The following is a 26,287-nucleotide window of genomic DNA, read 5'->3' as shown; positions in this document are numbered from 1 at the left end:
GACAACAACACGTGTCTCACTGTCATTGGTTGTTTTTATTAAATTTTGTTTAAAGATTCATTTTGTTTTGGAGGGCATTTTTGGAATAATTTTCAGAAACTTTTTGGCGCTTTTCAGAAACCCTGCAAAAGTCTCTTTCCTCATTTTCGAAACTCTCTCTCTATCTTTTCGAAACTTTCTCTCCCCCTTCACCGAAAGATCCTTCAAAATTCTATCTCCGTCATTGAAGTTCCTTCCTTTGAAACTCTCTCCGTCATTGAAGTGGTGTCTCTGTCCACCGTTGTTCGTCCGTCGCTTGGGTCCACCAGTGTCTTTGGAGGAAGTCGTCTCTCTCTCTCTCTCCGCCATTGAAGTGCTTTCTGTGCGCCATTTCTCCAAAGCTCTCGTTTTTCCGCTGACACCGTTGTTCCTTCGTCGCTTAGGTGCATTGTTCCTTCCTCTTTGGTTAGCGAGTGGTTTTGTTGGCATCATTTCTCCAAAGGTATTGTTTTTTCGTATAAACAACCTATAAACAATGGTGCAGAACGTCACTTCTCAACCTATAAACAACCTTCGTGGGTCTTCCATCCACATAGGACTCACCAAACTCGAAATTGCTTGTTATGGACACCTTAAACCATGGCCAACAGGGGGATCAATCCATAAAAACTTGAAAACACAGTCGTCAGGACTGTTGGGGAGTGCTTCAGCCATGTCTGGGTAGCACTCCTTAACTTTTGGTACAAAAGGGGATTTTTCCACTGGTGCAGGGAGCACACCCAATAACGTTTAACTCACTCACCCATCTCAAAAAATGAAAAATTCAACAAAAATAGAGAATGGGGAGTAGTGTTCATCTAGCTAGGGAGTACAGTTGAAGTTTCTGTACAAAATACCCATTTTCTTTTGGTAATCGATTACAGGGGTCTTGTAATCGATTAGCAGAGGAAAAAGCGTAATTTGTACAGAAACTTCAACTGTACTCCCGAGCTAGATGAACATTGCTCCCAAACTCTGTTTTTCTGACCTTTGCTACTTGTTTTGTTCTTAAATTTCTCCACCGAACTCCAAATGACTTGATTCTTGTTTTGTTGGAATCTAGACTCAAAGATCTTTCCAACAAAACAAGAATCAACTCATTTGGAGTTCGGTGGAGAAAGTTTTGAGGAAAACAACCAGCAAAAGTCAGAGGTGGTAGAAATATATAAAACGTTAACTTTAAGGAATTAACTGCACCTACTCAGGTGTCCAAAAATTATAAATTAGTAGTCATTGGAAAGATATTTGAGTCTAATTTCTAATAAAAAAAGAATCACATCATTTGGAGGTCTGTGGAAAAAGTTATGATTAAAATAGTCAGTAAAGGTCAAAGTTGACAGCATGGGTTATGCACATCACCTCAATTGGAGAAAACCACCTAAATGAACATTTTTATTTTGAAGAAATCAATGACCTAACCTCATTATTGGTGCAGAGAGCTCACCGAATAACATTGAACTCACTCACCCATCTCAAAAAAGGAAAAATTCAACAAAAATAGAGAATGGGGAGCAGTGTTCATCTAGCTGGGGAGTACAGTTGAAGTTTCGATACAAATTACCCTTTTTCCTCTTGTAATCGATTACAGGGGTCTTGTAATCGATTACCAGAGGAAAAAGGGTAATTTGTACAAAAACTTCAACTGTACTCCCCATCTAGATGAACACTGCTCCCCAACTCTGTTTTTCTGAACTTTGCTACTTGTTTTATTCTTAACTTTCTCCACCGAACTCCAAATGACTTGATTCTTGTTTTGTTGGAATCTAGACTCAAAGAGCTTTCCAACAAAACAAGAATCAACGCATTTGGAGTTCGGTGGAGAAAGTTATGAGCAAAACAACTAGCAAAGGTTAGAGGTGGTAGAAATATATAAAACGTTAACTTTAAAGAATTAACTGCACCTACTCAGGTTTCCAAAAATTATAAATTAGTAGTCATTGGAAAGATATTTGAGTCTACTTTCTAATAAAAAAAGAATCACATCATTTGGAGGTCTGTGGAAAAAGTTATGATTAAAATAGTCAGCAAAGGTCAAAGTTGACAGCATGGGTTATGCACCTCACCTCAATTGGAGAAAACCACTTATAGGTGTTTGAACCAAGGTAGTTCAAGTTCATGACAATTTTTGCACAACTCGTAGAGGAAGAAGTTATTAACTTCTGCAATCAATTTGATCGACAACCATCTTCTTAGATTACATTTCATTGTATACTGTTATGTATCTTTTCATTTCAAAACTTGTTGTTTCGTGAAATGTCATTACGTTTTTTTATTAATGTATGTGCTTTTTAATATTGTTATAATTTTTCATTACTCAATACCCTTCATTATTTCGTTTATATTTGTTTAATATTGAAGTATTCCAACTTGAAGTGTTCCATTAATGATCCATCCATAAAACCTTCAAAAGACAGTCATAACGAATCCAAAATATTCCTGGGGAGTGCTTAAGCCACGTCTGGGTAGCACTCTTCAACTTTCGGTACAAAAGGAGATTTTTCTACTGGTAAGCGATTACCAGCTCCCTGTAATCGATTACAACAACATCAGTTCTTTGTCAATGGTGCAGGAACTCACCTCTCAACCCAGAAACACCTTAACTTGGTCTTTCAATGATGACGAACAAACAACTGCAAAAATGGAGGAGGGAGAACACTGCTATGAAGAGAGAAGTTGAAATGAAATTCAAATCCCTAAAATGGAGAGAGAAGACAGTGATAAGGAGAGAAGATAGAGTTCGAAAACGAAGAGGACAGTTTCGGAATCCAAACTTCAACCCATTCCAAATCAGATTTTAAATTAAAAAAAACATTCAAATTCGACCAATTAAAACTTGACACGTGACGTTGTCAAATCTTTGTCAAATTGGCGTTGTTGGAATATCGCGATCCTTTATTTTACTTAGCAGAAATGACTCAAGTTGGTTGAAAGTAAGAAGTTTGGCATGGCATTCTATTCAACGTCGTCGTTCCGTTGCAGTTTCGCGCTCTGCAATCCGAAGCTGCAGCATCTCGTTTCAATGTCACTGTCTTCGAAGCTACCGTTGCACTTTTCCGGCAACGCTCGATTCAACCGCAACCATGTCCACCACCACCAACCGCATTCAGAATTCGTGCTTCAAACGCAAGTTCATCGGAAAGTGGCACCAACCTCGTCTTATTGAGCTCCACTGTCACCGTTACAACAGCGGTAGCCAATCGCGTGCTTTACAAATTGGCCCTTGTTCCCATGAAAGAATACCCTTTTTTTCTCGCCCAGTTCATAACTTTTGGGTAAACCTCTTTGTCGCTGCTTGTAAATGCATTTGTTTGCTGTTTTAACTCTAGGAGAATCTGTCTTTTTGGGGATTTCTTAGTGCGTTGAACAGTTGTAGTTTTTGTGTAACGTAGGTATGTTGTTATATATTTCTCCATCTTGTATATTCGGTACCGGGCTAGAATAGTAACCGATGAGATGATGGCAATTCCGAAATTGCGTTTTGTCGCCATTGGACTTCTGGAAGGTTTGGGATTGGTTGCTGGAATGTCTGCTGGAGGTACTGACTTTGCTTGTGTTTTAGTCTTTAACCGTGTTTTATTTCCATGCCACTAAGATTTTTATACTTTCAATCAAGCAGAGATGATCTTATAATAGTTACTATAAAGCTCAACAAATTTTCTATACTTGACTGTAGATGCAATGTAAATATTTTTATAATGTCACAGTGTGAATGAAATTAAACTCCTTCTAGTGGTTTTTTAATTGATTAAAAGCTTTTAATGGTGTCTATTGAGTGTTCAGTATCCTCACCGCACTCCTATTTATAAGACCCATTTTTTTTATAATGTTGAGGGTGTGCGTGTAGAATGACTGCAATTTTAGCCACATTAAAAAAAAAGTTATAAATTAACTTATGTTCTCACATTTCAATGAAGTATTAATTCTTTTCTTCAAATTAATTGGTTTCTATTTCTTATTAAAAATAATATATTTATTGGATAGAGCGAAGCTATTTCAGTAAAATTGTTTAAAAAGGTGATGTAGCTATTGTTGCTCTTAATAGATGTGCAATACCTTAAAGTGCAGCCATTGTGGAACAGAGGGAGTACCATGGTCGCACATCCCATTGGAGTTGTCTGAGCTTTTGACTAAATAAATAATATGTTAGGTTTTATAGTGTTAATAGTCAGTAATAGAGGAGTGTGAAATGAAAAAAGTGACTGTGACGTTTGAAATGTTTCTAGAGGAAAGAACAAAAGCGGAGGTTGCAATTTTTTTGTGATGAGTACTTTGAAAATGAGTTTCCACCTTCTGCCAAGCTACAATGAATTAAAATCAACATTTTTCCATTTTAACTCTGCTCTTAATTTTCTGCCAAACATACCCTTCGTGTTTGTTTTCAATGTTTCTTAAATGAATGTTGATTACCCTCTGCAGCCTTACTTCCTGGACCAGTCATACCCATATTGAATCAGGTATCTGAAATATTTTGAGCAGCCCTTTTCATTGAAGGATGAGAGGGGGTGACAAACAAAAATACATGTTTGTCTTTCTTTAAAATAGTATACATCTGCCGTTTATTTTATGTAGCTGTGGAGTGTACTTTTTTTTTCTGATTTGCATTTGGCATACTTTTGGTAAGGTCTTGTTTGAGAAGATCTTCTTTTGTTTTACATGACGCAGATGTCATACTACACAGCAACAGTTAAGATTTGAGAATTTGATTGAAATGATGTACCATTGATTCAGTGTAGTCAATGGTTTCTGAGAAGCATGATGGTTTTTTGTAATATATTCAGAATAGGGGACCTTATAGCACTGATCAATGATTTAAACCGGCAAATTTATTGGTAATAACAATAAATCATAGAGTTGACTTTTATTAACTTGTAGCATCATAGAAACTAAGACTTTTGTTTCTCACTACTGACCAAAGGTTTTCTAAAACCTATCACTCTCATTTTTTGTCTTTCAAAAATATTTTGATACAACCAGCATCTTCCAGTTTACTTTTTCAAGGACAGTCCATTCTTGTTCATGGATTGAGCTGCCCTGTCTCTCACTCTGATGGCATCGCACATAAAGCATTTCATTGCCATATTTATAGTATCACGTAGCAGTCACTTCTAAAGTGTAGGAGGCTTATTATTTTTAAACTTATTCAGTATGTTCTGATGGCATGGCTACATTTGTGGTTTGTGCTCTGGGCCTGTCCTTTTATTCCAACTAAGAAGGAAGAGAATGATAATATTGCTGTAAAATCTGTGGTATCTTCTCCTATTCATCACTGGTGGCTATTTGTGACTTATGCATTGGCTGAGACTTTATTATTACATACGTTATTTTAATGCATCATTATGTGTAATATTGATTTCTCAAAATCCAGTTTATGAATTCTTCACATTTTTGGTTTGGCAGCTAATGTTTTCCAGCCTTCTCTTGAAAAGAAAGTACACAGTCAATCAATTGATTGGGTGTTTACTTGTAGCCTCCGGTGTCATAGTGGCTATTACAAGGTAATTTGACTTTATAATACAGAGAAATTCAATATTCCGTATCTGTACTCTCCAATATTCAGTTTCTCATGCCGAGGTCACTAATCATGTCAGATTCCCATGTGAATCAAGTATTCCCAAAAGTGTGCAGTGATGAACTTTGATAAAAGATATTGACTTGAAAATATCAGTTGAAAAAAAAATGAGGGACCTGTCATTGTATTCCCTTAGATATATGTGTAACATCAATTTGGGCCTCTAAAGGACCGATTGGTGTCCCATTTTTTGTTGAGCTGAAATAGTTTACTTTTTAAATAATAGACTAGTTACTTGTGATCAGTTTATAATTGTTATAAACAGAAAGAATTTCACTATGTACATTATCTCCTTTGGTGTAAAATATTGTAAGTTTATTATCCTTTTTTGGTCTGAAGGGGTACATAATTGTGGAAAAGTTACCAAATTTCTTGGCAAAATATTTCCATTTTAGGAATGGTTAACCACTCATTGAATTGATTAACCACCAAAACAATTTCTTTAAATTTGAAATATTTATATCAAAGCTTCATTTGTTCTAACCATATGAGTAATATTGTTCCATGTAAAACTTTAAGCATGCTTTCATTAAAACGTTAAGCAGCCTAGGTCAGTAGCTGCTTGTAATAGTCTGTAGAAGCTCAAAAGCTGTGATGTTTGTCATACATTTTTTGTTGTGCTTGTTGGGGTAAAATTCTCATGCTTGTTGATAGGAAATTCCTTTTTTCACTTCAAATGGAATGGCTCCCATCTAATAATTTGTTTCCCATCACTGCAGTGGCTCTGGTAGGGATTCGGGAAGGAATTCCTAACAAGCTCTCTCTCTATCTCAAACACAACAATCAAGAACTTGTAAAGAAGGAATAGTATGAATGGTATTCACAACAATGAATCAAGAATACACTGTATCTTAGGAGCTTAACCTCCTCCACCTGGTGCTAAGACCGGTCAACACATACAAACTACACAACTCGCTAACTGAAACAATAAAAGGTCCTAATATATAGGCCTTTTCCCGGCCCCTCACTTAACTGATTAACAGTTAAGTGTTCTGTTTCCCTTTTCTCCTTTCCTATACTCTCTAAGTCCTAACAGGCTCAAATGCTGGTCAAATGCTCTCTGATATTCAGTTCTTTTGGCCAGCATTGATGATAATTTCATGTGCTTTTCAAGCTTTGGCTTCTGTAATCAAGGTTAATCAATAACAGCTGTTGACTTTTAGTTAATCCTTCTTGGGGAACATTATAATCAATGTTTTCTTGTATGTCAGGAGTATATTTTCATTGACTCAGCTACTCGATTAAAGGTATGCTTTCCTTTACCTTTTTTTGGGTGGGGGTTGGGGAAGGTGGTATATAAGGATATAAGGTCACGGGACTACATATTCCATTAACATTTTATTCATGGGCATGATTTGGTGTCCCTTACATGTTCACATGCAGCACAAGTCACTGGACATATTTGTGGTCAATTCGTTTGGATCTGGCTTTCAGGTACATCTTGCAACATAAATTGCAATGAACTAAGTGTACCTTTCAAATTCTGCAAATGGCGTTTATTTCCAGTATTTTGTTAGCTTTTTCTTTCTTCCTCACTGATTTCTTATTAGTTGCTTTGCTTCCTCTTGTAATTGAATAATGACTGTGAAACAACTTACATGAGTTCAAATTATTTGCTTGCTTTCTATCTTTTTATATGATTTCAAAATGTATTGCTCTTTTTTGTCCCCAACAAACGACAAACACTAACTGTTAGAATACTTGGATTGTTGTAGTCTTATGAATCTTATTATGTTAGAGTATTGTAAGCTATTTGTGTACTAGTTGTAGTACATGTGAACTTGCCCTAAAATGTTAGTATCTGGTTATATTTTATATAATAAATCTCAGGAATTTTCAGGGCCATGTTTGTTAAATATTCTTTTTCCTTCATCCAAAACAAAACATATAATGGTAAAAGAACATGAAGGAAACATTAGCTAATATTTGTCTTATAGGTAAGAGTTATATTGCTAATTCTAGAGATTTGAATTCACTATCCCAAAAACATTTCTTATAGGTAAGAGTTATATTGCTAATTCTAGAGATTTGAATTCACTATCCCCAAAACATTGAATATCTTTCTTACAAAAGATATATACAATAATCCCAAAGTTCCATTCTTCAGTTCCCAATACTAACAATGCACCATGAATTACATTAAAGCATGAGTTGCTGCCATTTGCTTCTGTCCACGATGAAATAGACATGAACGACTAAGTATTCTTATTCATTTATTTTAAAGTTCTGGACTCTGCTTGACCTGCCTTTTCTTTTCATCTATTTTCTGTGCATTAGTCATATACATTTTGACTGAGGGTTTATGTGGATTGTATTAAATCAGAAGAAAAGTCATTTGATTCTATCCAAAGTTTGTTTGTTTTAGTTAAAGTGGTTTGCATCGGATCAAGCTTTTGGTATTATTAGGAGGCCGTAAATAAATCCGCAGAATACCCAATAGATTTTGTAAAAGTAATTCAAAGTGTTCGTCACATTCGTCATAATATATAAACTTTAGATTCAGATTATAAAACATTAGTCAAATCAATATTAAAATTTCTAAATACGGTAATTTAAGAATTAAATAAATAAACGTATATAGATGCACAAGTTAAGTTTTTTGGTTTGGATAAGATGAAATTTTAAAATTGGAACAGAATACCGATCCAATCCAAATGAAAAAGCTCATTTTCTTTTTATTTAATTCATTTTACTGTCTGTATTCAGTTGGATTGGTATATGAACATCTCTAACCTTAATCAAAATAGAGACTATCTAAACCGAAGGAAAAGTTGGCTTTCTTTCTTTTAGTTCCTTTTTTACTGTATGTATTGGATTGGTTTATATGTACACCTCTAACTTCGATAAAAATGAAAAAAAAAACATGGACGATAAAAATGAAAAAAATAAATAAATAAAAACAGACTTTATATCCAATCCAATGGAAAAGTTGGTTTTCTATTTTAGTTCAATTTTTTCTGTCTGAATTCATTTGGATTAGTTTGTGCACATCTCTAATTTTTATCAAAATGGAGATGTGATACTCTGTCAGCTTTCGATACTTGGCAGTGTGTTTTTCTTCTTCTGAAGTTTTCATCAGCAGCCCTCCTTCATTTTAGGGTGGAAGAGCTAATTTGAAACTTATTTGGGTATAACTTATAATATAAGCATATAGGTGTTTTGGAGAATTTATGAGATGATAGGTTCATAAGCTGTTTTTCAATTTATGACAACAAACTTCTAGAATAGCTCCTGAAAACTGATTATTCCTATTTCTTCTTCAATTGTAAGTACAACTTACACCTAAATGTTTACGTAATAAATACTTATTTATTAGGTCCTTACTTGAGTTGTTTATTGGCAAGGCAATTTTCCTAATGGTTATTGGCGCAAGTTCTAGATAGTCTCTTGTTTATGTTTATTAATTGATTAATGGCTTAATTACCTACTTAGTCTCCATGTTCGGAGGTAATTTGCTGTTTAGTACCCGGTTTTAAAAATGTAGGCATTTGATACCTATGTTTTGAAGTTTGTATCAATTGAATCCTACCCACTTAACGCCGTTATAATTGATAACGTTTTTCTGACTGTGTATGTGATTTGTGCAATCGTGGCAATGAGGTGGCTTAAGTGAGTTGACGTGGCAGGCTGAATTGGGAATTTGAAATGGGGTTACATTTTTTAAATTGGGGAAATAAACTAATTAGGGTTTTTTTTTTCGTACGTTAAAAAACATTACGAATAGTAAGTTAGAAATTGGGGATTTTTCATTCATTGTTGTGGTTGATAGTGTGGAAGGATTTGCGAGCAAAGGTTGATACTGAGTGAAGGATTGTCGTGGTTGTGGAAGGAGATTTGTTGAGCGAAAAGGCGTTGTGAAGTATCTTGCGGTGTGTCAGCTATTGCGGCGGGTGAGCGATAGCGATAACGGTATCCCTTTGGAGGCGGAAAGGTGAAAGGTGCAGTTTTTATGATTTCTTTTATGTAGTTTCGGTCCCCCATGGTAATATGTTGGATTCTTGTCCCCTTAGTGTGTCATGTTGTGTTCCTGTCGTGGTCCCCTTTGTTGTGTTTGGAGTGGTCCCTTTCTTTAGTGCCTGTCGTTTTCTTATGCTTATTGTTTGTATGTTTTTGGTTCCCCATGAGTGGTTGTTGTTTATTGTGTGGTCCTTGCGTATTTATTTAAGCATTGAGACAAAATGGAATGTTGTAGGTGAATCCAGAAGTTTTGGTGTAATTAACTTTGTATGCCTAATTGTTTAATAGCTGTTAAAAACGTGGCATCTTTACAATGCATGTGAAGGTCATTAAATAATGATAGTAGATGCATGTGAAGGTCATTAAGTTGTTCCATATGTAGTCTGACACTTACTTTTATATAGGCATATAATAGTTGAGAATTAAAGAAAATGTCAGACCCTGATGTTGAGGTGGTGTTTCACCATGGGGGTAAGTTTGTCAATGATGGGTCATTTAGATACCATGGAGGTTCTACCAGTACCTTGATGGTTGACACAGACAGATGGAGTTATTTTGAAATCTTGTCCATACTGAAGGAGATGGGATATAGAAATGTTAAGGAGGTGTGGTATTCCCTGGGTGGTTCTGTATTAGAAGCTAGGTTGGAATTGTTAAGTGATGACATATGTGCAATGCATGTGGTGAGCATTGCGATATTGAATGGTCAAGCTCATTTATTTGTGGTTCACACGGTGTCCGAACCAGATTATATAGAAATGTTGGAACATCGTCATGAAGGTGAAGATCAGGATGATGAGGTTGGTGAGGTTGGTCAGAATGGTGGTGAAGAAGGAATTGGTGAGCATGGTGAACAACAAGTTGGTGAGGATGTTGAGGATGTTCAAGGTCAACTGCCTGAACATGGTGAGGATGATGAACAACAAGTTGGTGAGGATGTTGAGGATGTTCAAGGTCAACTGCCTCAACATGGTGAGGATGGTGAACAACAAGTTGGTGAGGATGTTGAGGATGTTCAAGGTCAACTGCCTGAACATGGTGAGGATGGTGAACAACAAGTTGGTGAAGATGATATCATTGGTGGTGGTGTAGATGGTGGTGTAGGGGATGTACAGGATGAGTTTGATGTTAGTAGTTGGGTAGGTTCTGATGAAGACGCTTCTGTGAATGAAGATGATTTGGAGGATGTTATATTGGAAGGAGATGATTTGGAGGATGTTATATTGGAAGAAGATGAAGAACCCGAACAAGAGGAATCCGAAGGTAGTTTGTTTGCTGAAGTGGGTACAAGAAGTGGATGTCCTACTCGAAAAAAGCATGTACAGGCCCGGGGATTATCTGATAGTGAGTGGGAATCTGATAGTTGTGGCAGTATTTATTTAAGTGATGAGTCAGATAATGAAACAACTGGATATGGAGATTTTGGGATCTTTTCAGAGCGTCAAATGTATTAGTTCACAAGGGAAATGTCCATGGTATGCATATTGTGGATATAGGAGTAGCCAACGTACATGGCAGTTAAGGAAAATTGTAGACAGTCATACATGCAGTAGGGAATTCAAAATTGGTTTAGTTACCTCTAAATGGTTAAGTGGGAGGTTAGAGAAGAGCATGACACGAAATCCGGATATTAATATGAAAAACCTGCACAATAAATTCTGTAAAAAGTACAACATTGGTGTGTCTAGGTCTACAACAAGTAGGGCAAAGGCAATGGCATCCGCCAATATTGATGGTTGTTTCGAACAACAATATGAAAGACTATTTGATTATGCACACGAGTTACTCAGATCAAACCCTGGCTCAACAATTAAAGTTAAGGTACAACCAACTGAGGATAAGGCCATATTCAAGAGAATGTATGTGTGTTTCAAAGCATGTAAGGACAGCTTTGTAAGTTGTAGGCCTATTATACATTTGGATGGTTGTTTCTTAAAAGGGAAATATGGAGGGGAACTTTTAACTGCTGTTGGAAGAGATGCCAATGACCAGATGTGTCCGTTAGCATATGCTGTTGTTGAAGTAGAGAATAAGGAAACATGGACTTGGTTTTTAGAATTGTTAATTGATGATCTTGGAGGTGGGGGCTTTTGTTCAAGGTGCACATTTGTATCAGATCAACAAAAAGTAAGTAAATGTGTAACTTTTATTTATTACTTTGATGAGGATTGAAATTTATGAGTCATACTTTCTTTTTTTACTGTGATAGGGACTTCTCCCAGCTTTACAAAATCTTTTGCCTGGGGTGGACCAACGTTTTTGTGTAAGGCACATATATGCAAATTTTAGGAAGAAATTTACTGGCATAACTCTGAGACAATTACTATGGAAGGCAGCATCATCAACACATCCTCAAGCATGGGAGTCAGTGATGCGACAAATTAAGGATGTTAATGAAGATGCATTCAAACATTTGATAGCTATTCCACCCAGGCTAGTATTGAAAATTGTAATTGTTGTTTCATGTGTTGTACATCTTTGTTCTTTTCCAAATGTTTAACTTAATCTTTTTTTCCAGATTTTGGTCTAGATCCAGATTTACAGGAAGACCTGTTTGTGACACACTTGTTAATAACATTTCAGAAGGATTTAACAGTGTGATCTTAGATGCAAGGGGGAAACCAATCATAACAATGTTGGAAGAGATTCGTATATACTTGATGAAGAGGTGGGCATCCAATAGAGAGAAGATAAGTAGATTTCAAGGTCTCATTTGCCCCAAAATTCAAAAGAGGCTACAAAAAGAGTTACAGAACACAAAATATTGGCTACCAAAGTATGACAACTTGTGATTTCCTTTACTATTGTTGTTTATACTGTTTCCATTTAACATTCATTGTTTATGATTTTGCAGTTGGTCAGGGATGCAAATATTTGAGATCTGCCATACATCCAACATAGCTAAAAAGTATGTCGTTGATTTAGAGAAAAGAGACTGTAGCTGTAGAAAGTGGACTGTATCAGGAATTCCTTGCTCTCATGCACTCACAGCAATGAGGTTTTTGAACATGAATCCAGAAGACTTCATCCCGCACTGGTTCAGAACCTCCACCTATCAAGAAGCATACATTCCAATCATTTTCCCTCTCAATGGACCTGATCTATGGCAAAGGACTTCATATCCTGATATTTTGCCTCCACCAAAACGGGTGTTGCCAGGTAGACCAAAAAAGAAAAGAAGGCTCGAGAGTTGGGAGCAAAAAAAGGATGATACACAACTTGGACAAAAAGGAATCCCTAAGAGATGTTCCATATGTAGAGAACTTGGGCATAGAAAAACTAAGTGCCCACAGAGAAGTCAACAACAACACTACCCACACCCTTCTCAACCAACTCAACAATCAAACGAAGAACGTACACCAGACCCAACTCAAGCAAGTCAGATAACTCAAGAACCCCAGACTGATGAAATAACAGCACAACTTTAGATTGTTCTAGTTTCAAACATTAAGTACATCTTTGTTCTATTTTGGATATGTACTTTGACTTTAAATAGTGTTGCTTTGCTTTCTGTAGTGTATTTTGGAGTTAACAATGTATACATTTTGGATGATATCTGAACTATTTTGGATGATATGTGATGTTTTCTGAAGTATTTTCTGTCATATTGTATTGGCTGATTTGATATTTTGCACTTAACAAACGCTCGCCACGAGAACGAACGCCCCGTGAGGCAGAAGAGGAGGCTCGTCCAGCGAAGCGAACGCCCAGTCAGAGTGAAGAGGAGGCTCGTCCAGCGAAGCGAACGCCCAGTCAGTCAGAAGAGGACGCTCGTCCAGCGAAGCGAACGCCCAGTGAGGCAGAAGAGGAGGCTCGTCCAGCGAAGCGAACGCCCAGTCAGTCAGAAGAGGAGGCTCGTTCAGCGAAGTAACACGACGCTCGTCCACATCCGCTTAGTGGACGCTCGGCATCCAGAAGTGGGATGCTCGTCCACGCTCAGTGGATGCTGTTTTTCCACTTGTGGGGATTTTGAACTGGAATTAACACCTATAGGAGATTCGGTCTGAGTATAATAGGAAGGTTGGAGATTGGGTCTGAGTATAATTGTAAAGTGTACTTCAGCCATACTAAAAAGAGATTATTCTTAGTCTAAATGAGTTAAATTATTATAACAGTTCTTTGAAAATTAGAACGATTTGGTACTTCTTCCCAGAAACATAACACTTCTCTGAAAATTACATTCTAATATAACCATCTTCTTCATTAAATACAATGGCATTAGAAGCACAATCTCATTACAACACTTCAACAGAATTAAAACATAACACATACAAAGACGATATTAATCAACCCCATCAAACATAACATCCAGATGAAGACCTTTTCCCTTCTTTGACAAACCAAAAGTGATTTTTCCAAATTCATAATCTTTCTCCTTTGCCACCCAATTGTAGTATCCCTTTCATCAACATTATCTTCACTGGCCCATTTGAAGAAATTACATCCTCGGACTTCTTCATTTCGACTACGCTGTACAAAACATGCAACCAAAATCATCTCAGCCAAAACCAAATAAATGTATCCGAAAATAAAAAACACCACGAAGGGAAGAAACCTTGTAATTAGGGCAGCCCCAAAAAGGCTTGCCTTGGTTCTTAGCAGTTTTCGCGACTTTCAATACGGCAAGCTCTCCACAATAGCATATTTGTGTGCCAAGCATTCCTCTTGATGAAGCACCACGACAGCTCCCCGTGAGCAAGACGAACACTCATTCGTTGACATTCCGTCGTCGTCCACACCAACAAAACAACCCCAACCCCAAAAATGAACCACAATCAGAGAAGAGAACAGGGATACGACACCCACCTCAGACGAAGCAAACAACGAAGGGCACCCCACCTCTGCGACCTTCTTCACCTCAGAAAACAACAATAGTTACTCAACATAGGGCACCCACTTCACACCAACCAAACAACGAAGGCCACCCCCACCTCAGTTCACCTCTTTAACCTCTGCTACTAGCTACCTATAAAAAAAAGGTTTAATCCTTTACTACATCCCTATTTATGTACGAATGTCTCAATTGGGTCCTCGTTTTTTAAAGTGTATCAAAATGGTCCTTAATTTTGAAAATTCATATCAATTGAGTCCTTCCCGTTAAGTTGGATGGACGGCGTTAAAAAAATTGATGAGTGGGATGGAAATGTTACTGACGTGGCATTGACCTGGCTTTATGGTGAGTTTTTTACACAATCAGCGAGTGCTTTATGGTAAATCAAAACGCAACGTTTTGATTTTGAACACAATCAGTGAGTGTTTTATGAGAAGGAGAAATCCCTAAATTGCAGAGGGTTTTGTCGAGGGTTTTCGGTTGTCTTTTGTGGTTCCAATTTGGCGGACAATAGGTATCGTTTCTAGATTTGCGAGTGATCTATTGGTGGTATTTCGGTAGAATCAAGAAGGTGTTGGCGGTGAAGCACGTGGAAAGCAGTGGCGAAAGTGTTCGAAGTGAACCACGTGTTCAGGTTAGTAAATGTGCTTTTGATTGAATTTTGTGATGATTTTGTCGTTTATGGTTGTCGTAACCTGTTGTATGTTGTATATTGTTTCGTTTTCGATTGCAATGTGGTCCCTCGTTATTAAAGCGTTGTTTGATTGTCTTTTTCAGTGGGTTGTGTATATTGTTAATGCTTTTTTTTGTGGTCCCCCATTGTTAAAGTCTTTTCTTACTTTATAGGTTAAAATATAATTGTTGTGTTGTACGTAATGGAAGGAAATTTTGAAGTTTTTTTTCACCATGGTGGGAAGTTCATAAATGAAGGAAAACTTAAGTATGAGGGGGAGAGTACAAGTTTATCCTTTGACCCAGACATGTGGAGCTATTTCCTTGTAGTCAGTGTAGTAAAAGGTCTAGGTTATGATGGGTTTAAGGAGTTGTTGTACTGCGTTGGTGGTGGTTCTGTTTTGGAAAATAGGTTGGAACCTTTGTTGGATGACATAGGAGCCATGCACATGATTACCTTAGCCAGGCTTAATGGTGAGGTTCATCTATTTGTTGTTCACAATGTCTCTGAACCTGAGGTGATAAATATGTTAGAATATATTCCTCAAAATACAGATGAAGTAGAAGTTGAACCTGTAGGTATGGTTATGGGTGAAGGTGAAGAGGAAGTTGGGGGTATGGTTGTTGAACCTGTTTTAGAAGAAAGAATTGAGGCTGATGATGTTGTTGAAGGAGAAATTGAAACAGAGGTTGGTGAGGGTGAATGTGAACAACATACTGAAAGACAATTTGAGGTGGCTGTTAATGAAGGTGAGAGAGGCCACTATGATGGAATCAATGAAACTGTTGTGGTGTCAGAAGAAAGAGTTGAGGCTGATGATGTTGTTGAAGGAGAAATTCAAACAGAATGTGAACAACACAGTGAAAGAGAATTTGAGGTGGCTGTTAATGAAGGTGAGAGAGGTGAGGATGATGATGTTGTTGAAGGAGAAATTGAAACACATGTTGGTGTGGGTGAGGTTGAAGAGGATGGTTGTGATGTTCGAAGCTGGACCAGTAGTGGTCATGATGATGGCAATGAGGAGGTTAATTACGACTGTATGGAAGGTCTGGTTGATGTTAATGTTGAGTGTGATTTAGAAGAGGAGGTAGGAGATAGAGTGGCAGATTGGTTTGGTAATGTTGAAGTTGATGTGCAATCTGATGATAGTGATGTGGATGATGGAATCAATAGTGATCATCATAGAGGTTTGTCCGATGATGAATGAAAATCTGATGAATTAGACAGTGGAGCAGAAAGTGAAGCAGAAGATGCGGAAGAGGAGGGTTATGGGAAGTTTGTAACCTTCTGCATGCCTAAGACAATGGTAGATTATAAATGGGATGTGGGAACTTATTTTGCTAACAAGGAAGACTTTGTGGATGCCATTAAAACATATGCAATAGAAAATGGCAGAAATATTAAATATATTAAAAATGATAAGAAGAGAATGAGGGTAAAATGTATGGGTGCTAAAGGAGAGTGCCCCTGGATGGCATATTGTGGTTATATGGAAGCCATTCATACGTGGCAATTAAGGACTATTGTTGATGACCACAAATGTAGTAGAGAGCACAAATTAGGATTAGTTAATGCAAAATGGCTCAGTAAAAGGTTGGAAAAAACTGTTAGAGAAAATCCACAAGTAAAGGGAAAGGAAATTCGTGAGAAGATAAATCGAAAATGGAATGTGGGTGTATCTAGATGTATGGCTTATAGGGCAAAGGCCATTACTTCAGAAAATGTTGATGGGTCTTTCAAAGACCAATATAGAAGGATTTATGATTATGCCAATGAGGTTTTAGCTCGTAATCCAGGATCCACAGTAAAAGTCAAAGTTCAAGAGAATGTGGATGGAATCAGTTTTATGAGGTTTTATACATGTCTAAAGGCCTGCAAGGATAGTTTTGTGTCCTGCAGGCCAATAATTGGGTTGGATGGTGCTTTTCTGAAAGGAAAGTATGGTGGTGAAATGTTAACTGCTGTTGGTAGAGACGCAAATGATCAAATGTTACCTCTTGCGTATGCCGTGGTCGAAGTAGAGAACAAGGATACTTGGAAATGGTTCCTTCAACTTCTGGTTGAAGATCTCGGTGGGGAGGAAGTAAGTTCATCATTTACATTCATGTCGGACCAGCAAAAGGTAATGCACATGACCTATTCCCCGATTATGTTAATTATCTTTGAGGTTGAAATCATATCTCTAACAACACTGTCATAATTTGATTCAACAGGGACAACTACAAGCTGTACAAGAAGTCGTGCCTGGAGTTGATCAACGTTTCTGTGTTAGGCACTTATACGCTAATTTTAGGAAGAAATTCCCTGGAAAACAACTCAAGCGTTTGATGTGGAAGGCAGCTACAGCAACCCATCCACAAGCATGGGAAGCAGAAATGAGAAATATTAAACAACTTAACGATGAGGCTTTCAAATACTTGTTAAAAATCCCTCCCAGGTTTGTATTTAAATTTCTATTCTTAAAAATCTGCCAAATATTCACAGTAACATTGATGAACATATATATGTTGTAGGTACTGGTCAAGATCAAGATTCAGCAGCAAGGCTCAGTGTGATACTTTGGTTAACAACTTGTCGGAGGCTTTCAATAGTGTAATGCTGCATACAAGGTCTAAGCCAATCGTAACCATGATGGAGGAAATCCGGCTTTACTTGATGAAGAGATGGGCAACTAACAGGACAAAAAGTCAATCACTTTCTGGGAACATTTGTCCAAAAATGAAGACTAGACTAAAGAAGGAGTCTCAGTTAACTAAATATTGGATACCGTGGTAAGAATGAGGTTTGTTCACTTATGATTTCTTTTTAAATGTGTTAGTGGTTTATGATTATAATGTGTTTCTTGTTTGGATTTTACAGCTGGTCAGGAAACAAGATTTTTGAAGTTCGACATGTGTCCCAAGCCGGTGACAAATTTGTAGTCAATTTAGATGAAAATTTGTGTACATGCAGGAAGTGGGAAATCACTGCCATACCATGTTGCCACTCGTTAGCTGCTATGAAATTCCTAAATCTTGATGCAGAGGAATTCATTCCATGTTGTTTTAGGAAGTCAACATATGAAGAAACATACTCTTCAATTAACTATCCAATAAATGGTAACAATATGTGGGAGATTACCACATATGAAGATGTTCTCCCTCCACCAAAAAGAACTTTGCCTGGAAGACCAAAGAAGAAGCGAAGGTTGGAGCAATGGGAGTTGGTGAAGGATGACAAAAGAATGAGGAAGGGTGGTTTCAAGAAAAGATGTGGCATTTGTAAGGAACTCGGCCACAACAGGACTTCTTGCACCAAAGCACAACAAACACAACAAAGTAACCCATCAACTCAACCAAACATCCCATCATCAAATGAAGAAGAAGCTGTAGTTTAAGGGGATAAATGAACAACTTTAATGTATTTTTTAATGTCTCTTTGTATTAGACAGTACTTTGGTGCTCTTTTTGTATTACACAGCAACTTGGTGCTCTTTTTGTATTAGACAGTACTTTGGTTATCTTTTTCTATTACACAGCTGATAATGCTAATTTTGATGTTAAATCCTCTTTTTTGTCTTCTTTTGTAAATAATTATGATGTCTTCTTTTGTAAATAACTCGTCGCCCACCGATAAGAGGACGCTCGTCCACTCTGGATGCTCGAGAGGACGCTGCCCAAGCGATAAGAGCACGCTCGTCCACTGTTGACGCTCGAGAGGACGCTGGCCAAGCGATAAGAGCACGCTCGTCCACTGTTGACGCTCGAGAGGACGCTGGCCAAGCGATAAGAGCACGCTCGTCCACTGTGGATGCTCGAGACGACGCTGGCCAAGCGATAAGAGGACGCTCGTCCACTGTTGACGCTCGAGAGGACGCTGGCCAAGCGATAAGACCACGCTCGTCCACTGTTGACGCTCGAGAGGAAGCTGGCCAAGCGATAAGAGCATGCTCGTCCACTGTGGACGCTCGTCCACTATGGACGCATTAGAGAACGCTCCCTCAGCGAGAAATAAGACGCTCGTCCACAGACGACGTTCGGTGCACGGTCGGCCAGCGAGAATAGGACGCTCGTCCACAAAGGAGGTGTATGATAGCAATATATACACTCATAAAACAGTGACCCTGAGCAATGCAGATTTTTTTAGACTCATAAAAACATTACAACTTCAACATAATAACATTATTTTTACTCATCACATTTCATAACAAAAATAAAGTTTTCACTAGTAAGAAGTCTGACTTTCATTGAAATGGAAGAAAAGTACAACACGGTTACAACCCATCAGCCCATTCTCATCAACATTGATACGCAAATTGTATTTATTACACATAAAAGAAAAACCAAAAATATCAACACCTTCATCCAGTTTTGAACAACCAACAAAGATTTCTCAAACTTAACTAAAATTTTCCTATTACTATCCATTTCTTCACTGTGCACCGAACTTTCTTTGTTTCCTTCACACTTTAAGCATTTGCCCCTTTCCTCTTCCACAACATCATTGAACCATTTGAAGTAGTTGCAACCACCCTTTTCAGCACCATTCTGTATAAACAACAATTGATTCTCAAAAACACTTCCACATAATACAAACGTCAAATAAATCATACCTTATACTTCGAGCATCCCCAAAATTGCTTGCCACGATTCTTCAAAGTTTTAGCAGTTCTCAGCGCGCATCTCAGTCCACAGTGGCAAATCGGTGAACACAAATTACGGTTTTCCTTCCGCCACACACTGCATGTCGACGAACAACAAGAATGCTCCTTCGACATCGTCTTCGAACAACTACGTTCTTAAACCCACCCACCTGCGACGAACAACTACGTTCTTAAACCCACCCACCTGCGACGAACAACTACGTTCTTAAACCCACCCACCTGCGACGAACAACTACGTTCTTAAACCCACCCACCTGCGACGAACAACTACGTTCTTAAACCCACCCACCTGCGTCGAACAACTGCGTTCTTAAACCCACCCACCTGCGTCAACCGATTTGGGGATTTCTGCAATTTAGGGATTTCTCCTTCTCTTTATGGTTCACTTCGAACACTTTCGCCACTGCTTTCCACGTGCTTCACCGCCAACACCTTCCTGATTCTACCGAAATACCACCAATAGATCACTCGCAAATCTAGAAACGTTACCTATTGTCCGCCAAATTGGAACCACAAAAGACAACCGAAAACCCTCGACAAAACCCTCTGCAATTTAGGGATTTCTCCTTCTCATAAAACACTCACTGATTGTGTTCAAAATCAAAACGTTGCGTTTTGATTTACCATAAAGCACTCGCTGATTGTGTAAAAAACTCACCATAAAGCCAGGTCAATGCCACGTCAATAACATTTCCTGATCTCAGCATCCCACTCATCAATTTTTTTAACGCCGTCCAGCCAACTTAACGGGAAGGACTCAATTGATATGAATTTTCAAAATTAAGGACCATTTTGATACACTTTAAAAAACGAGGACCCAATTGAGACATTCGTACATAAATAGGGATGTAGTAAAGGATTAAACCTAAAAAAAACCCTAATTAGTTTATTTCCCCAATTTAAAAAATGTAACCCCATTTCAAATTCCCAATTCAGCCTGCCACGTCAACTCACTTAAGCCACCTCATTGCCACGATTGCACAAATCACATACACAGTCAGAAAAACGTTATCAATTATAACGGCGTTAAGTGGGTAGGATTCAATTGATACAAACTTCAAAACATAGGTATCAAATGCCTACATTTTTAAAACCGGGTACTAAACAACAAATTACCTCCGAACATGGGGACTAAGTAGGTAATTAAGCCTTGATTAATTATTGAAAGGTACATTTATGGTTTACGTGATATTTGTTGTAGGCTCTTTTCGTATTTCTGTCTCTACCTTTACTTTCAAAATTGAAAGGCATACTGTAACATCCTAAAATACAGTAAACACCATATAGTAGAATTAATCACATTTAATGATAAACCAAATCAGTCTTAATTAAAACGAAAGCACAGGTTCTGGCCGAACGGCCTTACAAGAAGATAAATATGAATAAAAACGTTCAACTTAATCATACTTGACCGAACGGTTTACAAAACCAACACCGAACGATCGTAAAGAAACTTAAAAACCAAAAACGGACGAACGTCCACTTAACGAAAATAAGTAAACACAAGCCGAGCGTCCTATTCTTCGGTCTTCACCTCGACTTCTACTAAATTCTCTTTCCCCAAGTATTGTTCTTCCAACGCCTCTTCCAACAAGGCATCTCCTTCTGCTCACATCCACACGGATGATCATTGCAAGGACAAGGACGGACGTACAAATACAGGACAACACAAGGAAAATACACAGGGTAAGCTTATATAATTTAATTCAATTAATAACATACAATCACATATACCAGCACAATCAAATACATTCTAATAGACACTTCCATCAAAACCCTGATGCTAGACTGACTGTCCGGACTGTATGAATCTTGTGTAGCTACTACGTTCGTGCACCCGGATGATGTAGTAACTGGAATTCTCATCAGCTGCCACCCGAGGTTAGTCCGTTCCGTCCAAAGTACTCCTAAGGACTAGGACCTCCTGCCGTTCCCACACATGACGTACCCCCTCTACGTGAGGACGAGTACTCACGGAACATCAGGATGAAACGTCGGCCAAGCTTTGTCCACATTCATACATTACCAATTCCAATATTCAATATACGTGAGTCGTTCCTCCCTGGAACGCTCGTCCAAAATCCATCATCATATAATCACTCTAAATAAGGTTCACACTTCAGAATATTACACTTTATCCTCATTTTCATCTTTAGTTTTAAGAGCATAAAATAACGAACGTTCAGTCTTCTGAAGAACGAAGACGAACGCTAAAGACTAGATTTAAAAGGACTCGTTGCCAATCAGAATAAGTCAACACATAATGATATGACGAACGTCATTGCTACTCGAACCAGATGAATGAACCGACTCTTAGAGATATACACTCAATATTCAGAATAATTTAGGTACAAAGACTCTAGGTCGAATCCAAATGGATAAAGATACAACAAGCCAGTTAATTAACTATACTGAGAACAATTTGTTTAAAGGGATCGACTGCCAGTCAATGACCGAATGCGATAATATACATTTACTAAATATTAGAACGAACGCTATTTACGCCCGTTTGGAAATCAAAGGTAAGGACGAGCGTTCGGTATAAGACCGAACACTACTTAGGACGAACGCTAGGTAGGTGACCGAGCAATAATTAGGACGAACGCTAAGTATAAGACCGAGAGCTCATTAGGACGAACGCTAGGTATACGACCGAGAGCTCATTAGGACGAACGCTAGGTATACGACCGAGCGTTACTAATTTTAAGTATAAGGTATAATTTCATTATTTCATTTCAGAGACTCAGATACCGCTAGGCTAAGCCGAACGCTCAAACCTAGTTTTTTTTCACAGGAGGACGCTCGTTCTCAATCAGAACTCTTTCCAAATGAAAGAATTCCTTTTTAAACATTTTACTAGAAAACCGAACGGTATAAGACCGTACGATGACGAACGTATTTTATCATATTCAGGATTTCATATTTCAAATTTTAAACTTAAGTTCCAACATACCAGTGCATACTTTATACTTCACCTCAAATTACAAATTTACAAACTTTAGAACATTTACGTTAATAATTCATATTCTCATTGATAAATATCCATCATCATCATACAGATTAATCAACATACACCATAATTATTCAGGTTCACATTCATACATTTCAACCATCATCCATCATGCATTCATACTCATACTGGATACATACATTTACTCAACATGCAATCATTTTCAGCAAACATACAACACCATACGAATTAAATCAATAAGCTTCCCTTACCTGGATAGTGGTGTACGTCTAAGAGTATGACTTTGTCTCGTTCAATTATGGCTTTCTACCCTCAACGATTTTCTTAAGTTCTTCACTAAATCTAACCAAAAGAAACGTAGAAGAATTTAGCTTATACCCTTGCATGCAGCCGAATCTTGGTTTGCATGTAACTCAGAAACGAGTGTCCAGAGTCGAGAGACTTACCGGTTTCAGAACTTGGATCTATTCTGTTCAGATTGAAGCTCTCAACTCAGAGGATGCTCCTACGGTTTCTGAATATGAATCGGAGAAGAGAGTGGTGAGTTATGGTAGAGAGAAGATGGAAGCTTTCTAGAGAGAAGGAGGAGAAAAATAGAGTCTGAGTTTGGAAGGGAGAAGATGCGTGCAGGAGAGTGGGAGAGTGTTTCAGAAAATCCATTTTGTTCTCCCCACGTCCACACGAACGTGCGTCTCTCCTGTCGACACCTGCACCCCCATTACTGACTTTAATTCTTTCCTGGTGACACTTGGCGTGAGTTGCAGAGTTATGGAAGTGGGTTTTTAATGAAATCAGAGAAGGGTTTCAGTGCATTAGTTAGATTTGACAGCTGGCTTACGGTTTAATTTTCCAAGGTCTTACACATACCATTTGCTGAACTTCCTTCATATTTTAAAAGCGGTGCCGGTTGTTTTCTAGGTAAACCAGGTAAGATCTAATAAATTGGTAGCAATGCAATTATACATATATATCCTCACGTGGTTTTCTAGTACTTGTCTGCGTTTCTTATTACACCTTCTGTTGTTAAAACACTATCAAGATTAGTTACTATGTGTATGTATGATTATTTTCCTGGGTTTATGACCTTGAATTTTCAAAATTGCATTAATAAATAAAATAACAAGGGCAAGTTTTAATTAATGGTATGGAATTTGAAGTGGGTCTATATGTCATTGGGTTTTCTTGTCTCGATGGGTAGATCTTGTGGCTATCACAAGGTTCATGTCATATTCGATACCTTACCTTTTATGTACTAGGATTATAGATGCTTTTAGTCCTTCAGGTAAAAGGCCGAATAGTATATAAGCAATGATTTAACCCGTCTATAACTAGATTACTTGGAGTTTAGTTATTTCTAACATTTTTATATAAAACAATTAAAACTCATAATTGTAAGAAATCAATAAATTTATATATAGTTTTTGTCTTGTACCCTTTAGATGATTTTGAACCTTGGTTTAACTTTCTTTTGTGTTTAAGTTTTAATATAATGTGTATTCCTCTTCAATTTCTGGCTTAGGTTGTGATGGCGCTCCCCTACTTCCACTGCTTTACATAATTACCAATTTGGCATTCAACATATCCCTCCTTAATGCAGTAAAAACTTCTTCTGCAGTTGTATCTTCTCTTCTAGTAATGTTGTCAGGTACTCGTTATCATTGCATCTCACTCTTCTTTGTTGCATTCTAAACTATGAATCGTAAGGTCTTTTGTACCTCAGGTTTTCTTAATAGTTTTTTAGCTTACGTGTGCTTATGATTTTTGCAGTGCCCATATCGGTTTATATTCTTTCTCTACCATTACCATATCTTCCCGAGGGAACAAGCTTGAGCCCATTTTTTTTGCTTGGCTGTGGAATTCTTCTGTGTGGTCTCTTACTGTACAACACATCTCGACCTGTGAGGAACAGCTCTGAAGTGGACTGAAACCGTCCCAGTTCTGAGGATGAACTATCGGCTGGGCACCCTGCCCAAAAGAATATCAGCAGCCTCCAGGTACTACTGTTCACGGTGAAATATATTTTCTCCAACGTGCTCGAATTATACATACTCACTATCGTTGCGATTATTCTTTTGAGCCGAAAATTTGTTCGGTTTCCACTTTTGAGTGTCACTTAGTTGCTTTATGATGGCTGACTTCCTCGTTCTTCCACTGGATTATTGTAACTTAAGATTATGCATATATCTCTGATCAATTGTTCTGGTATATTTTCATGTACATTAATACATAACAGAAAAATGCAGTTGACAGAAATGCAAGGTGCGAACATTTTTAAGTGTTTTTTTTTTAAATTCGCTTTTTAACACAATATTTAGAGTTGAGGCATGTTTATATAAATTTCAATACAAGCTCCTTCTTGGAGACAAATATAAAAAGGAAAATTGGAATTAGATTTTTTTACAAATTAAATTAGCTTATGTGGTAAGTGTAACATCCCAAAAATACAGTAAACACCATATAGTAGAATTAATTACATTTAATGATAAACCAAATCAGTCTTAATTAACAAAAGCACAGGTTCTGGCCGAACGGCCTTACAAGAAGCAAAATACAATTAACGACGTTCGACCTAAACATACCAGACCGAACGGTTTAGGACAAAATAGAAATATCGATCGGTCAATAAAATCAAAAGGGGAGGGGTCGTTCTAATACTGTACTCTAATCTAACTAAACTAACAGATAACCGAACGCACTACTGTTCGGCCTTCACTTCGACCTCGACGAGGTTTTCTTCCTCTAAGTGTTCATCTTCAAGCGCATCCTCAAGCAGCGCCTCTCCATCTGCTCACATCCACACGGATGATCATCGCAAGACAAGACGGACGTACAAGGTCGAGACAATACAAGAAAAAAACGAAGGGTAAGCTTATTGAATTTAATTCAATAACATGCATTTCATAACACATCAAACGTATCAAATACATTCCAACATATAGTTCAATAATTTCTTTAAATCAACCAATTCCTGATACTAGACTGACTGTCCGGACCGTATGAATTCTGTGTAGCTACGACATTCGTGCACCCAGGTGGAGTAACTGGAATTCTCATCAGCTACTACCTGGGGTTTGGGTGTTTTTTTTTAACGAGGCCTGACATTCCTCTTAACTACAAAAATTTTCGTCCTCGAAAATTAAAACTTACCCAGAAACAAGTGAGGGTATAAGTCCTTCATGGCATCCTCCACTTCCCATGTAGAGTCGCCTGTCTTGTCGTCCCACACCACCTTCACCAATTTGATCGCTTTCCTTTTGTAGTACTTGGTGCGGATGTCTTCAATACGAACTGGCTTCATCTCTAGCGTTCGGTCTTGACGAAGACGAACGTCTTCCAACTCCAGTATATGAGAGGGGTCGGCTATGTACTTCAGGAGTTGGGAAACGTGGAAGACGGGATGAAGGTTGGACAGATGAGGAGGTAAAGATAATTCGTAAGCTACTGGTCCGATCCTCCTCAGTATTTGATAGGGTCCGACGAACTTTGAGGGATAACTTCTTTGGTCGCATAGCTCTGCCGACTCCTGTGGTCGGGTTCAGTCTCAAAAAAACGTGTTCTCCAGCTTTGAACTCTAACGGCCTTCTTCTCTTGTCTGCATATGACTTCTGCCGACTCCTAGACGTCTT

At 37.9% G+C, this 26,287-nt stretch overlaps 3 protein-coding genes and 1 pseudogene across 3 annotated transcripts; all 4 read left to right on the top strand.

Moving 5' to 3' along the window:
* Positions 1–1,902: 1,902 nt before the first annotated feature.
* LOC148191305 (protein CLT2, chloroplastic-like) lies at positions 1,903–24,872 on the top strand (annotated as a pseudogene).
* On the top strand, positions 6,343–11,136 carry LOC148191308 (uncharacterized). The gene is made up of 3 exons (XM_088101984.1): positions 6,343–6,569; positions 6,672–9,525; positions 9,949–11,136. Exon 3 carries the CDS (start codon positions 9,976–9,978, stop codon positions 10,996–10,998), a length of 1,023 nt encoding a protein of 340 aa, XP_087958110.1. The 5' UTR covers positions 6,343–6,569; positions 6,672–9,525; positions 9,949–9,975; the 3' UTR covers positions 10,999–11,136.
* Positions 11,011–13,153, top strand: LOC148191307 (protein FAR-RED IMPAIRED RESPONSE 1-like). The gene is made up of 4 exons (XM_088101983.1): positions 11,011–11,671; positions 11,754–11,977; positions 12,063–12,320; positions 12,399–13,153. Exons 1-4 carry the CDS (start codon positions 11,156–11,158, stop codon positions 12,970–12,972), a joined length of 1,572 nt encoding a protein of 523 aa, XP_087958109.1. The 5' UTR covers positions 11,011–11,155; the 3' UTR covers positions 12,973–13,153.
* LOC148191306 (uncharacterized) lies at positions 15,842–18,424 on the top strand. Its single transcript, XM_088101981.1, has 4 exons — positions 15,842–17,170; positions 17,262–17,485; positions 17,562–17,819; positions 17,908–18,424. The coding sequence occupies exons 1-4, from the start codon at positions 16,340–16,342 to the stop codon at positions 18,422–18,424; spliced, it is 1,830 nt and encodes a 609-aa protein (XP_087958107.1). The 5' UTR covers positions 15,842–16,339.
* Positions 24,873–26,287: the final 1,415 nt, after the last annotated feature.

This window comes from Vigna umbellata, chromosome 11 (genome assembly GCF_029865625.1).
Source record: "Vigna umbellata cultivar VRB3 chromosome 11, Vumbellata_1.0, whole genome shotgun sequence".
Classification (NCBI taxonomy): domain Eukaryota; kingdom Viridiplantae; phylum Streptophyta; class Magnoliopsida; order Fabales; family Fabaceae; genus Vigna; species Vigna umbellata.
This window is presented reverse-complemented; position numbering and strand designations above follow the sequence as displayed.

Bases quoted from the DNA above. Each gene is read 5' to 3' on its own strand.
- LOC148191308 (XM_088101984.1), top strand. From the start codon at position 9,976: ATGTCAGACCCTGATGTTGAGGTGGTGTTTCACCATGGGGGTAAGTTT.
- LOC148191306 (XM_088101981.1), top strand. From the start codon at position 16,340: ATGCCTAAGACAATGGTAGATTATAAATGGGATGTGGGAACTTATTTT. The intron at 17,171-17,261 runs GTAATGCACATG...TTGATTCAACAG, and splicing joins TCATGTCGGACCAGCAAAAG to GGACAACTACAAGCTGTACA. The intron at 17,820-17,907 runs GTAAGAATGAGG...TGGATTTTACAG, and splicing joins ACTAAATATTGGATACCGTG to CTGGTCAGGAAACAAGATTT.
- LOC148191307 (XM_088101983.1), top strand. From the start codon at position 11,156: ATGACACGAAATCCGGATATTAATATGAAAAACCTGCACAATAAATTC. The intron at 11,978-12,062 runs GCTAGTATTGAA...CTTTTTTTCCAG, and splicing joins TTGATAGCTATTCCACCCAG to ATTTTGGTCTAGATCCAGAT. The intron at 12,321-12,398 runs GTATGACAACTT...ATGATTTTGCAG, and splicing joins ACAAAATATTGGCTACCAAA to TTGGTCAGGGATGCAAATAT.